Here is a 19,119-nt window from a genome sequence, read left to right as displayed (position 1 = left end):
CTTTTTCCCCCCTGAAACTATTTTTGAAGTTCAATTGCTTTAAAATAAACAACTACAATCATCTGCCACCTTTCTGAAGAACTGGGGAAGTGTGCCTAAAAGCTGGTTTCAGTACTCAAAGAAATGTAATGTGACCTGATATTTCTGTTTTGTTGGAGAGGTTTGTTTTTTGTTTTTTTTTCCTCATTGTAGGTATATGCTTATTTTTTTTGGTCCACTCATAGACCCTCTCTGAAGGAGTAGCTGACATACAAGAAAGGTAGAGAAAGTTTGGTTAAGAGAAAATGCTTGTTGATTGGTCAAAAGTTTACCAAATTATTTTATGTCTGCCAAACCTGAATGACAATACATGACGAAAGTGTGCTTTAAAAACACAAATTTAACTACCTTTTCTTTTAAGAGGAATTTTTTTTTTTTTTAGGTTTATTTATTTTGAGGGGGTGTGGTTAGGGACAGAGAGGGAGAGAGAATCCCAAGCAGGCTCTGTGCTGTCAGCACAGAGTCCAACGAGGGCCTCTATCACGAATTGTGAGATCATGACCTAAGCTGAAATCAAGAGGTGGACACTCAACCAACTGAGCCACACAGGCGCCCTAAGAGGGAATGTTTGTAATAGTTGATAAGGCACACACAAATAAGCTGAGAATAAGGAAGGAAACCAATCATCTGAGTGGACCAAATGGAGGTCACAAAATTATGCATTAAAATTAATGTGGCTTATTCAAAGAGTATTTGCGTAATACTTTTGACACAATCTGATAAACTTATTTTCTGATTAGAAGGATTGTCAAGGGAGGGACTGTTAAAAGATGGTCATGTCACTGACCTGACATCAAAGGAGGAAATAAACTGAAAACTAGATAAGAACTAAAAAGTAATACCAATTTGGTCTCGTTTAGTGTAAGATTGAATAGCAGTTTCTACAGTTTGTGCCTAGTGTTTTATGTGTTCAATGGAAACTTGTGCTTTATTGCTAACTTCTTTTATAAATCCAGCAGTTGGTATTTATAGAGTTGTTTAAGAGTAATGTCTATTACTGAGTAGTTTTTGAAATGCTATCCTTTTGAGGGTACAAAAATAAAATATATACTACTGTTTTCTCCCTGTAAAAATAATACATTAAAAACGTGGTTAAATTGATAAATTTCATTTAGCTGAAAAGATTCCTTTGTATGAAACATTTTTTTTTCCCTGGGGGATGCTGAATAAGTGGAAAGTCAGTTTATAATTAACAAAGCCTTTTTAATGAAATTTAATAAAAATAAATTTATTCTTTAAGCAGTTTGGGAAGGCAGCTAACTACACCCTTATTTCAGTTGATGATGTGCTAAGAGTATTTTCTAAACAGACTTATTGTTGACAGTTAACTTCTTGCTATTTTATGCTTTTTTTTTCAATTTTGGGAAGAAGATTCAGTTAATTATGTGGTTTGCGGTATGTAATTTAAATTCTGCCTCAAAGTGCCATGTGTTTGTGTGGTTTTTAGTTCTTAACTGAAACTTTGAGGTCAATATTTACACTTGGTGGATTTTTTCCCCCCAGAGAAAAACCACCTACTTTGAGCATGAACTTCTAGGAAGTGTTCAGGGGTGTTTATTTGGACTAGAATTGAGAATAGGAATTATATTTTATTTCTTAAAAGTTAGTATATAAGATTAAAGACTTTATACAACTTTTTGAAGAGCCTTCATATAGCTTGATATTACAGAAAGACTGAGGAAGCATCCTTTGCCCTTAACCATAAGGACCTATGAAAGCAGCTCCTTATTTATTCCTTTGGTCTCGGACTATAAATATTTGATCCTACAGTGCATGTGGTGGATTAAAGTATCTTTCTTCTGAAAACAATAGTATTCAAGATAGTCAACTGTTAGGGCAGAGCTCAGTCTTTTTTTTTCTGACAGGGAAATGATCACTCCTAGTCCACAAAGGGAGGACTTGTCTCCTAGGATGTTTTGGCTTCTGCTTCTCTGGGCTATGAATAAAAGCTCTTCTTTGCTAAAGCAGTTGCAGTTGAACTAATAATAGTGGGATATGGTTCCTGTAAATGGAAGCATTAGGTTTATAAGTTTGATTTGGCATGTGTAGATCCTTTTAAGGATTACTGTTGAGTCACTGGAATTTAGAGAGAGGGAAGTGAGAGTGACTGACCTACCCCAAGGTATGTGGGATTGCCCTTTTCCTTATAGATAAAATTGGAATTGGTTTTATTTTCCTTCCTAAAATGGGATGGGGCTTAACTGTTTAAAAAGGGAAGGATATGCTTAGTAATAAGATTGTAGGTGAAATTCAGTTACATTAAATGCTATTGCAGTAAAATTTTACATATAATCTGAAGGTAAGCCCTAATTCTGCTATTAGTTAGCTGTGTAATCTTAGCACTTTAGTTGTTCTAAACTTTTCTTTATCAGTAAAATGGGAATGATAATAGGAAAAATCAAGCTTGTGTAAGAATTAAATAAAAAACAAAAATGAAAGTCCATTGTGTTGGAAAGACTATATAATAAGGTGAGGTATTGTATTAAAATACGTGCAATATTTGGGAGATTCTTGTACTAAAATATTATTTGTTGTTTATCTGAAGTTCAAATTTAACTGGAGGTCCTGGGTTTTCTTTTCTCTTTAAAAAATTTTTTTTAATGTTTATTTAGTTTTGAGAGAGAGACAGCAGGAGAGGGCAGAGAGAGAGGGAGACACAGAACATGAAGAAGGGTCTATCCAGGCTCTGAGCTGTCAGCACAGAGCCCCACTGGGGCTCAAACTCACAAACTGAGATCATGACCTCAACCAAAATCAGATTCTTAACTGACTGAGTCACCCAGGTGCCCCTATTTTTTCTTTCTTAACCTGACAATTCTAATATTATAGTATTCTAATGTATTCTATGACTGTGAAACAAAGAATATTGTCACTAAAAGGAAGAAATTTCAGTTGCTTCTTTCTCTTCATTCTCTTATTTTGATATGGAAAGCAAGGAAAGGTAGGGTTTACTGACTTTGACTATAGTAGTGGTCCTCGGATGCTCAAAACTATTTCCTATGTATTTTACAAGTTAGAGATTCATTTAGAATACCAAGTCTCTTTTAAAAATGCACATATTGAATTAGATATCCCTTCATGTAAACTACCTTAATCCGACTATATAAAACTCTAATTACAATGTGATTATATAGAATATTTTATTTTTTTAAGTTTATTTATTTATTTTGAGAGAGCGAGAGCCTGAGCAGGGGAAGGGTAGAGAGAGGGAGAGAAGGGGAATCTGTCAGCGCAGAGCCTGATGCAGGGCTCGATGCTCTGAACCGTGAGATCATGACCTGAACTGAAATCAAGAGTCGGACGCGTAACCAACTGAGCTGCCCAGGTGCTCCTATATAGAGTATTTTAGTGGAGACTGTGGTTGGAGAGAGATTAGCAAATAGATACTACCTAGGTATTGGGAGTTTTTAAGTGTGAGAGGAATACCAGAAGGGACCTAAGATGACCTTGCCTATTTAATTATTTAAACACATAGTACTTTGTGCAGAGTAGGTGCTAGGCCAGAGATCTGAGCAAAGCATTGAAACGTTTTAGTAGTAAACTTTTGTGATATTTTGTAAGAGCAGTAAATAATTTTACTGCTTCCAGAGATCAAATAGTTGAGAAGAATTTTAAAATTTATAGTTACAGAATGTCATATTCATACATGTTTTTGTCAAAAGCTTGAGTAGGAGTGAAGTAATCCCATTTAGAAATTGAGTTAACAATTTGCAAAAACAAGATTTTTATCTGTTGGGTCAAGTCATGACTAAATCTATCCAGCATTTGATTTGTAATTATGATCACAGAGTATTATGTGGAAATGTGTGATTGCCTTCACTCCAAAGTTTAGGGTTATGTCAAGAGTACATTTACCTTTATCAGTGTGAATTTATTTAACATTTTTGAAAACTTATTTAAGTAAGCTGTGAATGTCCATTGATTATGGAACAAAATCACACTTTAAAATTTGGATCTAAATGTTCCTTTTTCTAATTTTAGTTGATTCTCATGGAATTGGTGTTAACAAGTCTATATATACGTATTCTTCAGGATCTTGTTCCATCTCTTTTCTGATCATATCTAGTTCTGTCAGTCTCTTGTTCATTTTAGTTAACTATAGCTAGATTAGCTACACAGTAATTTCAAGGCTTTATTTGCCTTTTTTCTCAGGCACAAGGAAAGTGGCCTACACAAATTCACCATTTAAATCACTTGTCAAGTAGTTGGCTCAATTTTATTTTCTCCAGAGAGCACTAGACTTTGAAATAACCCTGATAGGTATTTTTCAAATTCACTGATTATATTAATGAGGTTAAATTTTTATGGTAATTTAAAATTAGGAATTTAATTGGACATTTTTCTATATTATTTGTACTTATTACACAGAATATGTGACTATATTGTCACATTATTTAATAGAGACATTTGAAGTAGATACTATATATGGGAAGTTTTTAGGCAGTAAATTGCTTATTGAACAGATTAATCCTGTGAATTCTTAATTATTTTAAGATATAAAACTATCATTTATTCATTAAAAAATTTTTTTTCTTGATGTTTATTTATTTTTGAGAAAGAGAGAGAGAGAGAGAGAGAGGCAGAATGTGAGCTGAGAAGGATCCGAGAGAGAGAGGGAGACAAAGAATCTGAAGCAGGCTCCAGGCTCTGAGCTGTTAGCCCAGAGCCTGATGTGGGGCCCAGACCCATGAACTGTGAGGTCATGACCTGAGCTGAAGTCCAGTGCTTAACCGACTGAGCCACCCAGGTGCCCCCATCGTTTATTTTATTTTATTAAAATTTTTTTTTAACATTTATTTATTTTTGAGAGCACAAGCGAGGGAAGGGTGGAGAGAGGGAGACACAGAATTGGAAGCAGGCTCCAGGCTCTGAGCTGTCAGCACAGAGCCCAACGTGGGGCCCAAACCCGCCAACCATGAGATCGTGACCTGAGCTGAAGTTGGACACTTAACTAACTGAGCCACCCAGGTGCTCCAAGACAACTTCATTTAAAAGCTAATATTACTTTATTTAACTAAACAAATATATATATATATGTAATGATTATTGAGGAACCAAAGACTTTTAAGTAGGTCTATCAATATTTACCATATTAAAACTATAACTTGAAACACTTAAAAAATTATCAGTTAATTCATTTAAAAACCAAGTACTGAAAAAAAAATAAAAAATAAAAACTGTAGTACTGAACCCATTACATGTTAACATATGTGCCATAACTATTTTCCAAAAAAAAATTTAGTGAGAAAAGTGGCATTGTTTTATATTTTGTACATGTCTTTAATGCCCGACTTAATAGCAAACCAGAATTCTTAAATCTGCTTTTACGTTTAGACTATTGCAATTTTATCACATGTTATATAGTTACTGGAAAATTATACATTCATGAGAGAATGAGAATGGAATAAGGTATATTTGTTATTAAAATCATTTTTTTTCCAGGCCGCTTGGGTGGCTCAGTCGGTTAAGTATCCAACTTCAGCTCAGGTCATGATCTCACAGTTTGTGAGTTCGAGCCCTGCGTGGGACCCTGTGCTGACAGCTCAGAGCCTGGAACCTGCTTCCGATTCTGTGTCTCCCACCCTCCCCCCCCCCCCCCATGAATGAATAAACATTAAACAAATTTTTTTAAATAAACAAATAAAATAAAATTGTTTTTGTTTTCTTGTAGACCCCTGCAAGGATCTCAGGGACTTCTTAGGCATTCCCCTACCACACCTTCAGAACCTCTGTTCTAGATAATAGATACATCTGTAGAAATGAAAGACTCAGAAGAAACTCTAGATAAAAAGATTTCTTGAAAAAAACTGCATCTAAAAGATTAGTAATTCCACTGTGTCATTACATCCAGTTTGTGTTCATAGTTCTCTATTGTCTCATAGTTTTCTTATAGTTTATTAATATCAAGAGTCAACGTTACACTTGTTACATGTTACATTTGGTTGATATGCCTTTTAAATTGTACTCTGTTGGTTCCTCTTCCTCTTTTTTCTTTGTAGTTTATTAGTTGAAGAAATTGGGTCATTTGTCCTTGTACAGCATCCCTTTTTCTGGTCTTGGCTGAGTGCATCTCTGTGGCATAGTTTAACATGTTTCTCAATCTCTGTATTTCCTGTGAATTTGTAGTTAGATCTGTAGAGCCTTGATTAGATTTGGTTTTAGTTCTTTTTTTGGCTAAATTTCTTAGGTGACTATGTGTACTTTCTTTCACATTCCACCAGGAGGATGTCTTTTGTGATGGTAAAATCAATCAGTCTTTTCAGGTTTTGTTAGCCTAATTCATACACCATAAAATTCCATATTAGCTTTTCTCTAATGATTTTAGGATCTGTTGCTAATTGTTGCCCTAATCCAGTATATCATTTGGAGTTGCAAAAGATGATATTCTAATAATCAAGCCTGTTAGTTGGGATTCTTCAGTAAAGAAGACCTGTTCCTTCATCTACTCTTTCATTAACCTTAAATAACATTTGTATAGAAAGGGCCAGAATAAAATTTTTGATATTTTTTCCTCTTTATATGCAAATTTCCAGAATAATTAATTGGTACCCTAGCAACTTCCAAAGATGATTAGAGAGTTTGGGTTTTTGTTTTCTGGTTTTCTTTAGATTTGAATTTACAGTTTTTGTCTTCCCTTCCTTCATCATTCCTTTTGGACATTCATAGTTGTCCTATCTTTTGACAAATTGAAGCCCTTTGACGTTGGCTCTCTTGCCTTTGGCACAGCCTCAGGAGATTTTGATCGTTTACTTATTTCCTGAAACAAGATGTGTTAAGCTCATCTTATACATTTATTTCTCCAGACATGAATAAGGAATGTGACCCTAGTTCCTTTCAGTGGGAAATGGTATTTAGAGATCATAATCTGGGTGACATTTATATTCATTCCTACAAGGTTGTCATTATTGATAGGCCTTTTGGTGGACAGAGCTAGGGGAATTATATTTTATAGGAAGGAAAATAATTCATGAGTTCTGGATGCTATTTCAAATTCAAATGTAAGATTACAGAGATTTTACTTTATTTTTTATTATACATTTTTTTCTTAACACTGAAAATATTGGTTCTAACAATGTGGTTATTAAATCACAAAATTTTAGGGAGGACCTGTTCTGTTTTATTAGAAGATTGGGGTCTAAAATACCTAAAGGGACCAGGTAACTAAACAAATAAATCAGGCCTGCTGTGAGATTGGCAGGGGCTGATAAACAGAGAATGGCAGTGGCTCATAAACTGGAGAGTATATGTCCCGCTTAATGGAAGCATGTGTGATTGGCCCTAGGTGATTTTTAGTGAGATAAAATACAGGCACAGTATTGCTTGGTTTCCACATTAAAAATTTAATGTTACGTTAGTTTCAGTTGTATGGATAGTGATTCAACAAATCTATATCTTATACACACTCACCACAAGTGTACTACTGTCTGTCACCATACAATGCTATTACAGTATCATTGACTATATTCCCTCTGCTGTGCCTTTTATTCCCATGACTTACTCATTCCATAACTGGAAACCTGTACTTCCCACTCCTCTTCACCTATTTTGCCCGTCCCTGGTCCTCCTTCCCTCTGGCAACCATCATTTTATTCTCTGCATTTATAGGTCTGATTCTGCTTTTTGGTTTTTTTTTTTAATTTTTTTTTTCCTGATTCCACATATGAGTGAAATCATATAAATATAAATCATCTTTCTCTGATTTATTTCATTTAACATAATACCATCTAGGTCCATGTATGTTGTCACAAATGGCAGTCTCATCCTTTTTTATAGCTGTGTAATATTCCATTGTACATATACATTTGTGTGTGTATGTGTGTGTATATATATACATTTTTTTATATGTGTGTACACATACATGTATATATACACACATCACATTTTCCTTATCCATTCATCTGTCCATGGACACTTAGGTTGTTTTCATACCTTGGCTATTGTAAATAATGCTGCAGTAAACAGAAGGATGCATGTATCATTTTGAATCAGTATTTTTGTTTTCTTTTAGTAAATGCCCAGTAGAATTACTGGGTCATATGGTAATTCTATTTTTAAGTTTTTGAAGAACCTCCCTGCTGTTTTCCACAGCGGTGATACCAATTTACGTTCCCATCTATAGTATACAAGGATTCCTTTTTCTCCACATCCTCAACCACTTGTTATTGTCTTTTTTTTCCTTTTTTTTTTTTTTTTTTTTCTCCAGAGAGAGAGAATCTTAAGCAGGCTTCAGGGTCAGTGTGGAGCCCAACAGAGGGCCCAATCCCATGACCCTGGGATCATGACCTCAGCCAAAATCCTGAGCTGAAATCAAGAGTCAGGTGCTCAACCAACTGAGCCACCCAGGCGTCCTTGTAATTGTTTCTTTATTTTAGCCTTTCCAATAGGTGTAAGGTGATATCTGCTTGTGGTTTTGATTTATATTTCCCTGATGATTAGTGATGTTGAGCATCTTCTCATGTGTCTTTTGGCCATCTGTATGTCTTCTTTGGAAAAATGTCTATTTAGGTCCTTTGTCTATTTTTTGATCAGATTCTTTTTTGTTGTTGAGTTGTATGAGTTCTTTATATATTTTGGGTACTAAGCCCTTATCAGATGGATGTATCATTTGCAAATATCTTCAAATATCATTACAAATATCTTTCAATAGGTTGTCTTTTTGTTTCATTGATGGTTTCCTTTGCTTTCTTTTTATTTTGGTGTAGTCCCAATAGTTTATTTTTGCTTTTGTTTCCCTTGCCTTTGGAAATGTATCTCAGAAAATGTTGCTGTGGCTGATGTCAGAGAAATCATTGCCTGTGTTCTCTTTTAGGTAGTTTTATGGTTTCTGATCTCACATTTAGGGCTTTAATCCATTTTGAGTTTATTTTTGTGTATGGTGTTAGAAAGTGGTCCAGTTTCATTCATTTACATGTAGCTGTCCAGTTTTCCCAACATGATTTATTGAAGAGATGGCTTTTTCTCCATTGTATATTCTTGCCTCCTTTGTCATAGATTAATTGACCATATAAACATGGGGTCATTTCTGGGCTCTCTGTTCTGTTCCATTGATGTGTATATCTGTTCTTGTGCCACTACCATACTGTTTTGATTACTACAGCTTTGTAGTATACCTTGAAGTGTGAGATTGTGATGCTGTTACTGAAAAACCCAAGTTCAGATACTTGTTGCACAAAAAGCCAATGCTCAAGAGACGAGTTTTGGTTGGAAAGGAATATGAGTTTTATTCAGGCGGCCCACCACCTGGGGAGACCGTGGACCCTTGTCCAAAAACCAATTCTGAGGTTTCTACCTGGCCCAAAGATTTTTAAAGGAATTTTAGGGCAGTTAATCAGTAAAAGGGGAGCACAATGATCTGTAATACTTCTTGATTGCATGCATGCACATTCAGTGGTGCCAGCTACAGATGTTATCACAATGCCTGGGGCAGTGGGGGGAGAGGTTGTACAAGAGAGTTTCCTTCAGGGTTTTTCTAGGAAACAATACAGGATCTATAGATATACCAAGAAAGTTTTAGTTAATTGATCACTCAGCTAAAGGTGCTTGCTAAAATTTATAGACTACTAAATTGGCCAGAGGGCTAAGGCAACACAGGCAAATACTTACAGCTTTGTTTTTCTATCTCCTGATTGCTTTGGCTATTCAGGGTCTTTTGTGGTTCCATTTAAATTTTAGGATTGTTTGTTCTAGTTCTGTAAAAAAATGCTGTTGGTGGTTTTCACATTTTTAAAAAGAAGTCACAAATCCAGATATATTATGTGAACTTATATTTAGGTTTTAAATATTGACAACTAATTCAGATTTTTTAAAAGTCCCATTTGGACCAAACAAATATTTTCTTCCATAAGCCATTAGTTTGTGACTTCTTGTGGAAGAGCTCTAAAGAACTGATTGTTAAGCTAGCCTTCTAGACCTCAGGCAAACTGAAAAATAAAATGGGAAAGAGTAGGAGGAAGAGGACTTAATCATCTTGGTTTTGCTAATCATGATGCATTTATTTATCTAACTTCTCTTTTTGAGCTTTTTAAAAAATTTAAATAGCTCTATTGATCATTAATTTTGTTTTTTGTTTCTTTTTTCACATTCAAAATAGGAACTGACACCGTCTCAGAAAAGTGGTGGGAATGTTCTTCAAATGATGTATGAGAAACCTGAACGATGGTCTTTTACCTTCCAGTCATATGCCTGCCTCAGTCGAATACGAGCCCAGCTTGCCTGTCTCAATGGCAAGCTCAAAGATGCAGAGAAACCTGTATTATTTTTTGAACGATCTATATATAGTGACAGGTATATATAAATAACTTGCACTTATCATTTTGGAATCGTGGCTTGGAATTGACTTTTTTTTTCCTGTTTCCTGGTAATCAAAGTAATAAGAGAGGCTGTGTTGAGGAGAAAAATTACCTTCAGCAATTTGGTAATCATGACATTAGGGAAGTACTAGTATTAAGAATTGCTAGCTTCCATGGAAGCTTTAGGGAATATGATAGCCATTTCATTCAAATTTGCAGAGAAGGTTTTTTTCCTCTAATGCTCTTAAAATTCTCATCTACTCTGATTAAATCTGGATCTATATTCTAGACTGCATCTTGAGCCAGATCAAAAATCTCTAAGGGAGCCTTAGAGTTACCTTGTTTATGCAAAGATTCTTTTAAGCTAGAGTGTTGGCTAAGAACAACGGTTCTCAAACTTTTGGTCTCTGGACCCCTTTCCATTTTCTTTCTTTCTTTCTTTCTTTCTTTCTTTCTTTCTTTCTTTCTTTCTTTCTTTCTTTCTTTCTTTTTCTTTCTTTCTTCCTCCCTCCCTCCCTCCCTCCCTCCCTCCTTCTGTTTCTTTTTTTTTCTCTTTCTTTCTTTTCTTTCTTTCTTTCTTTCTTTCTTTCTTTCTTTCTTTCTTTCTTTCTTTCTTTCTAAGTTTATTTATTTATTTTTGAGAGAGGGAGAGTGCGCCCACACGTGAGCACACAGGAGGGGAGAAGTGGGGGAGGGACAGAGAGAGAGGGAGAGAGGGAATCTCAAGCAGGCTACACTGGGCTCACATTCACTAACCATGAGGTCACAACCTGAGCCAAAATCAAGAGTTGGACACTTAACCGACTGAACCACCCAGGCACCCCAGGGTCCCTTTCTATTCTTAATAATTATTAAAGAGCCAAAGGAGCTTTGTATCTTATTGATATTTATGTTATTAGAAATTAATGTTGAGAAACATAAAGGACACTTATTTATTTAAAATTAGTAATACTAAGCCCATTATGTATTAGTGTAAATAATATACTTGTAAAATTGTATTTTTCAAAACAAAAACATTAGATAGAAGAGGATTGTTTTACATTTTTACAAATCTCTTTAATATCTAACTTAATAAAAGACAGCTAGATTCTCATTAAAGCCTTCTCTATCTGTATACTATGTTCTTTTGGTTGAAGTCTAGTGTATAAAGTAATCTGGCCTCTCACAGAACTTCTGGAAAGGTCTTGGGGACTACCAGGCATTCTTACACTATATTTTTGAGAACTGCTGTCCAAGAACATATTTCTTATAGTTGGAGATATTCTATTTTTTTTTCCTGCTAAGTTATTATTTGCCATGGATTTTGGGAGAATGTTCCATGTCCAGTTAGTAGATCTCCTTTCTATTTCTTTGTGTTTTTTGGAAAGGAATTATGTGTTGATGTAGACTGTCTTTCAGGTATGTTTTTGCATCTAATTTGTATGAATCTGACTGCATGAATGAAACAGAGTGGACAATTTATCAAGACTGGCATGACTGGATGAATCACCAGTTTGGTCAAAGCCTTGAACTGGATGGAATCATTTATCTTCGAGCCACACCAGAGGTGAGACTTAAAATTTGTTTACTCCATTGACAATTTAAAAAGTAATATGTAGAAGTCCTTTTAGTGGTATGCAGTGAAGGCAATTTAGTTTAGCTCCACTCCCTGCTCTACTCCCCACATGCAAATTAGAAATTCATAATTGTAGAGAGAGGCATTCTCTTTTCCTCAGCAAAGTAGAAGCCCACATTGGCAAGTTGCTCTTTTAGGCCCTTTTCTCTGTGCTTTCTCCATTTTCTTCTTTATTCCTTCCTGACTTTTGGAAGGTCTCTTATCTATCACAGCTAGATTAAAAATTTTGCTCAAGTAACTGCTAGAGTTTAGGCTTCTTGGTGTGAAACTTTGAGTGTTTAATTACTACTGAATTTCCAATGCCTGGGTACATAGTGGGAGCTCAGTAAATATTTGTGAATGAATTAACAAAGTTGATGGAGGTCCATTTTAAGAAATCCTTTATAGTTCATGGCTTGGAATGGGTAGGTAGTAGCAGCTTCAAGTGAGAAGAGACTTAGAGGACCATTGCCATTTTCACTTAAGGGAGCTTACTTGAAAATGTGCCTTTCATGATAGTTTGTAATATAGCTATTCTTGTTTTTATATGAAATTATGTCATGAGTCCAGGAAGACTAAGTGGATGCCCTTCATAAAGCTAACCTAAATAAGAGCTTACGTTTATTAACACATTTCTGGTTTTGGTGCTTGCATTTCAGTTTTGCTGTTTTTTATTCCTGTGTCTTCCCTAAGCCACAAAGTAGGCTCTGATGAATATAAATTTCATGACTTCTAGTCTGAAAGGATACTGTGTGGCTATTGAATCGGAATTTTCAAAGAAACTAGGTTTCTGATTCCAAGTGATGATTTTGTTCTTTTTAAATTCAAGAAAGCCAGAATTTAGCAGTAATTTTGAAATTCACTTTTATTTTTGAAAAGAATTTTTTTTGTTTTTAGTTACGAATATAGCAAGCGCAAATGTTGAAGAACATAAAGAATACTATAAGATATAGTCAATGTCTTAAAGTCTAACACAAAGCTGTTTTCATCAGTGTTATTTATACTCTTTTGATTGGAAGATCATCTAAGTACTTGAAAAGAGCATTTATAATAGATTTTGAACACATTTTATATATTGAACTTTTTACCAAACTTATTTTATACAGTATTTTTCAAGTATGGATCCCATAAGTTTATAGACTTGTTCTAATCGTACTACTTGGTTTATAGCCACCAAATGATTGAAAAGCACAAGGAGGGGAAAAATGAAGTATTTCAACTTTCTAGAAGGAATAAATGGAGATGCTGGCTAGCATAGCTAAAGAGACACTAGAGAAGAAAACTTTTAATGACAGCAGACAAGAATAATTGTTCTTTGCCCCCCCCCCCACCCCTTTCTTATTGCTTGCTTTTAGAAATGCTTGAATAGAATGTATTTACGGGGAAGAAATGAAGAACAAGGCATTCCTCTTGAGTATTTAGAGAAGCTTCACGATAAGCATGAGAGCTGGCTCCTGCATAGAACCCTGAAGTAAGACCTCCTTATTCTCACTTACTATCCATTTCAAAGATCTTTAACAAGTCTTAATCTAAAACATGTACAAGTTTTCATTTTTAGCCCTTTTTCTTTTAAGTTAGTATTTTAGGATCTCCCAGAATTAGGTGTGAATTTTGATTCTTTTTATTGTAATGAGATCCTGTTTCCTTAAAGTTTTTGTAGTTAATCTCCCCCAGTGTTATTGACAGCATAATATATGGAATTGAAGTGGTAAAGTAGGAATATATCTGTGTGTATTATTTAGGTACTGTCTTTCAGAGAGAATTTAAGATAAGATACTTTAAATTTATTTTTTAGATCAAGGCTTAGGTAGTAGTATAGCACAGTTGTTAAGAGCATGTACTTCATTGTCCTTAGTCAGATCTTGGTTCAAATCCAGACTTACTAGTGTGCAACCTTAGGCAGTCTCTGAGCCCCAGACTGACCTCCCTGGGCTTTAGTTTTCTCATCTTTAAAATGCAAACATTCCTACGTTATGGTATGATTTTAGTTTTTGAGAAGAATTACATGTCACAAGCCCTAGCTTTATATATTTTATACCTGAGATTTTTAGATATTATTAATATTATTATTTAGTAGTAAATCAAGGTGAAAAAGAAGGGGCTACCAGATAAATTACTGACAGGATGATTTTAATATAAAATGACTGACAACATTTTGATTTTCCAGAGATGGTATAAGAGTTTTTAGTGTTTCTCTTTTATTTATTGTTTTTTCTAATTATTTTGTTCATCTCTCTTTTTTTAAAAAACAGAACCGACTTTGATTTTCTACAAGAAATCCCCATCTTAACACTGGATATTAATGAAGACTTTAAAGACAAACACGACAGTCTAGTTGAAAAGGTAGATTTGTACAAAGACTCTAACACTAACATTTGTTTTGTCTTGTCTAGAAAAGTGTTGTAACTTGTGAGAAAACAACTTTCTAACAGAAAAGAATATGTAACGTTACAGTAAGAGACAGTTAAGAGCTTCAGATGGATTTAGACTTTAGACTCTAATCCTAACGTCAAATTCTAGCTTTGTGACCTTGGCTAAAATAAGGAGATTCTTTTATCCTTTGGTCCCTTTATCTCTAAGACAGGGATGATCACATTAACAAAAGCTCTTGCTCATCCGCTTCTCTGCTTTGTTTCCTTTTCTTCTCCTCTTCTCTGTATCACCAGTCTTTAGGTACTTTCATAACAAACTACTTGTGAAATAAAATTTATCTTTTTCAACTAAATTCAGTATGGAAGATACTTGAAGTTGTAGGATATGGATTTTGTCCATTTTTATATTAGCTCAAGTCTTGAGATTAAAGAATTTTTAGTTTTGACTTTTATGTGGGACCTTGTCAGTGATAAATTGGCATGCCTGATCATTGAATCATTGTTGTATTCATAGTTAATCTATCCTCCACATATTTGGGAGTTGACTATATTCTATTAATGAGTGTTGCTTGTAATGATAAAGGGAGTGGGAGAAAACCTATTGATGTACACTTGAGAGAGAATAATAATGGGAATCATATAATAAAGATCCCATTATCCATGTTAATTAACTTGGTGATGATCCAAGGTCTAAAGAAGCCAGTTTTTTGCTTTGTTTATTTATTTACTTATTTATTTTTTAATGTTTATTTATTTTTGAGACAGAGAGAGACAGAGCATGAACGGGGAAGGGTCAGAGAGAGGGAGACATAGAATCTGAAGCAGGCTTCAGGCTCCGAGCTGTCAGCATAGAGCCCAATGCAGGGCTTGAACTCACGGACTGTGAGATCATGACCTGAGCTGAAGTTGGGTGCTTAACCGACTGAGCCACCCAGGCGCCTCTACTTTGTTTAGTTTTGAGAGAAATTTGATTTTTTTTCTCCTTCACAAAATATATATTTACTTTAACAGGAACCTGACATTCATAAAGGCTATATCTCAAGAATTTTGAAAATGTCAACATTTATTATTTAACTACTCTGTAGCATATAGTTGCTTTTCCCATGATATAAAGTAAAGCATATTTGGAAAATTCAAATGACCTCTTTATACCATTAATGATGTTAAAAATATAGGATACAATTCATTTATGATACTATTAAAATAGATGAAAATTAAATCGGCCATTGCCTTCAGAGTGGATCTATAGGACAGCTTTATCTAACACTTTTGTGTTTTGACTAAGAATCACTTTTAAATGTTACTGTTTACTTTTACTTTCATTAATAATGCTAGTAGTTGCCTTTCTCTTTTTCCTTATTGAAATACATAACTGACATAGTATGTTATATATAGTTTCAGGTTTACAACATATTGATTCGACAGTTCTATATTTTCCACAGTGTTTAAGGCAGAATCTTTGTTTCTTCAGAAGAATTACTGTGTCATCTAGAATTTGTAGAGAACAGAATCTTGTTGCATTGTGATGTTGGGCAGTTGGTTACATTCACAATGTACATGACCCTTCCGTACATGTTAACATTACAGATTGTAAATCTGATTCAAATTTGTGCTTTAGAAAAATTACAAATTTTGCATGTCTGGACCTTTCAGAGTTGTTTAAACCATCACGATTACTAATATTTTTTGGTGCTAAAGCTGCACGTCATTGGTCTATGTTATTATAAGGAGATTATGAAATTTGTGTTATGGCTGTTAAAGAATTATATTAATCTTCGATATAAATAACTCCTGTAATGACATTTTAAGTCATTTATCTTTTACTACTGAAGTATTTAGTAATATTTCTTTGAAAATAAATGCTGTATCTTTGTGATAGAGTTACTTATACAGTTGGGGTCTTCAACTGTTATGTACTATAAAATAGGGATGAGGGGCGCCTGGGTGGCGCAGTCGGTTAGGCGTCCGACTTCAGTCAGGTCACGATCTCGAGGTCCGTGAGTTCGAGCCCCGCCTCAGGCTCTGGGCTGATGGCTCAGAGCCTGGAGCCTGTTTCCGATTCTGTGTCTCCCTCTCTCTCTGCCCCTCCCCTGTTCATGCTCTGTCTCTCTCTGTCCCAAAAATAAATAAACGTAGAAAAAAAAATTTAAAAAAAAAATAGGGATGAATGTTAGATATTTCAAATTTGTCAAGGAATTATACTAATATTTATTTCCTCCCTTCAGGTCAAAGAATTTTTGAGCACTTTGTGATTTTGCTGAAGACTACAGGCAGCCAAATGATTCCAGATGCTTCAGCTTTGTGTATCTTCGTCGTTCCATATTCATACAAGTCTCTAGAAAACCCAGGTTTTTTACCATTTTTTGTTTCAAGAAAAAAATAATTGTTTTGATGAATTCTATATAAAAGCTTACAAGCAGTTTCTTTTCTTTTTCGCTTTACAAAAATAAAGACATTTAATTATCTCTCATGACAGAAAGTCTGAAGGTAGATGTTTCCAGAGTAAGTGCTGGCTAAATTACATCATAAAGGATCCAGCCTCCTTCTACCTTTCCTTCAGCAGGTTGGCTTTTTTTTTTTTTTCTTTTCCTGGTGCTTCTTATTTCACTGGTGACAAGTTTCTTAACTGGGAACTTTAATGTTACATAGTAAATGGTAAGGTATCCTGTGTAAATCAGTGTACCTTTAAAGGTGAAAAGTGGAATTTAAAGAATCCCTAAAAAAGGATTATGAAGTTTTAAATACTTTTGATCACATGTGTTCCCTTCCTTTTAATTTATGTGGAAGATAACACCACCTTAGTATTTAATCACGTCATTGATATTTATTAATGGGCCTCTAACACATTAACAAAGGAGCAGGTCAGACTTTGTTCCCATTTTGTAAAGGCAAAGCCTAGCTTATAAGTCATTTAATCTTTTTTCTGCTTTTATTTCTAAATCTGTGGTATGGGTGAGGCTTCATTCATCTTTTTGCATGGGATTTTAGAGGATTAAAGAGGAAATGATAACTTAAAATGTTTCTGTAATTAAAAGATAAATGAGTATAAAGGTTCAATTTATATGGAGCTTAGTAGCTACCTACTTTCTGTCTTCTCAGACCATTCTTTTTAGAATGGGATATTAGTCTTATAGTTAAAATATTGGTTTAAAATATAACTGTCTTTAACCTATTTGAGGTGAAAGTATAGTTTTCCCTAAATTTCTTCCCATTTTCATAGGTAAAACGTTAGTGGAACATAGCAAGGGATGTTTTTCCATTTTATTTTTTATTGACCCTGTACTGGGAATGAGTAGTTTTTCTTTACCTTTACATGTGGTAAGAAGTCAAAAGAGACACAAGGTAGATTATCTTCTTAGCGGTGTAGTCTCTTTTGTCCAGCTCTTTTTTTTTTTTTTAGAAAATAGCTTGTCACATGGTAGGGGTTTTTTCCCCCCAGTGTTTATTTTGAGAGAGAGAAAGCTAGTATAAGTATGAGCAGTGAAGGGGCAGAGACAGAGGGAGAGAAAGAGAATCCCAAGCAGACTCCATACTGTCAGCCCAGAGTCCCATGTGGATCTCGATCTCATGAACCCTGAAATCATAATGTTAACCTAAATCAAGAATAGGATGCTCAACCAGCAGCCACCCAGGTGCCCCTCTTTTGTCCAGCTCTTACTTCTTGCCCTATCCTGCTTTCTTTACTGTCTGGATTAATTAGGTAGCCTACTGTTTTATTTTATTTATTTTTTTTAAGTTTTTATTTATTTTTTTCTAGTAATCTCTATACCCAACATTCATCTCAAACTCACGACCCCAAGATCGAGACTTGCATGCTCTTCCAAATGATCTAGCCAGGTACCCCAGCAGCCTGCTCTTTTAAAGTTTAAATGAAAGTCACAACATTTCTGCTTTGAGAACATCATGATCATTCTTTACTTCAGTTTGCTGTGCTTCTCTGTAGGGTTATAACTTAGATTTTTTTTCTCTTCCTTTAAATTCCTGATAATAATGGTCTTGCTTTATATGTTCTATATTTTGAAAGCATTATCATTTTTGTTAAATATATATTAGGAAAGACATTAGGAAGACAAGGAGGTAGAATAGTTGTAATTTTTAAAAATCTGCATGGTTTCATTTTAGGTCTAGAGATAAAATGTTTTTTCAAGTTTGTTCAGTTAAGGTGCAGTGTTTTTTCTATGTTTTTAACCTTTCTAGTTAGATTTTAGAAAAGTTCTGTTTTTGAAATGAGTGGAAGAGACACTTTGCCTTTGAAACTATCATTTTCCTTTTTAAAATGTCATTTTTGTTTTGTTTTGGTTTTTTTGATAGTCTAAGATGATGATTTTGTAGGTTAAACAGTCTAGATGCACTGATCTTTGTAAGGGAGACTTTATTTCAAATCCTATATTCTTCATGAATATTGAAACTGTCTCATGATATTGTATGGGTATTTTTTGTTTGTGTTTGATACAAATGAATTTGTTTAAATATTAGCATAATAAATAAATATAATCTCATGAACTGTGATGGAGCTATACTCATTGAAATGATTACATCTTTTAAAAATTCTACTTTTGAAGAAAATATTATGAATATAAAAAGGTAACAAAGGTTTATATATATTACATTGTTCTGCTTTAGACATAATTTAGAGATTTTTAGTAACCTCTAGAAATGTTTAACTTAATGACTTTATATCTGTAGAATTGAAAAAAAAAAGCTTAAAAAATTTATTTGTTATGATTCAAAATAAAAGCTGTGCCATTGAGTGGGTACAAGAGTGTTGAGCCTAGTGGTCTGTATTATCTCTTGGATCCTATTTCCCGTTTCATTTCATGTTTCA

At 34.3% G+C, this 19,119-nt stretch overlaps 1 protein-coding gene across 1 annotated transcript in view; it reads left to right on the top strand.

The window, feature by feature from the left end:
* DCK (deoxycytidine kinase) overlaps positions 1-18,793 on the top strand; it is a 33,182-nt gene extending 14,389 nt beyond the window's left edge. The window contains exons 3-7 of the mRNA XM_015081901.3: positions 10,130-10,323; positions 11,727-11,874; positions 13,278-13,393; positions 14,175-14,265; positions 16,520-18,793. Coding sequence (XP_014937387.2) covers positions 10,130-10,323; positions 11,727-11,874; positions 13,278-13,393; positions 14,175-14,265; positions 16,520-16,546 — 576 coding nt within the window. The 3' untranslated portion in view covers positions 16,547-18,793. The remainder of the gene's footprint in view (positions 1-10,129; positions 10,324-11,726; positions 11,875-13,277; positions 13,394-14,174; positions 14,266-16,519) is intronic.
* The last annotated feature ends 326 nt before the right edge of the window (positions 18,794-19,119 follow it).

Source organism: Acinonyx jubatus, chromosome B1 (genome assembly GCF_027475565.1).
Source record: "Acinonyx jubatus isolate Ajub_Pintada_27869175 chromosome B1, VMU_Ajub_asm_v1.0, whole genome shotgun sequence".
Taxonomy (NCBI): Eukaryota; Metazoa; Chordata; class Mammalia; order Carnivora; family Felidae; genus Acinonyx; species Acinonyx jubatus.
Note: the sequence above shows the minus strand (reverse complement) of the source record. Positions and strands in the feature narration are given on the sequence as shown.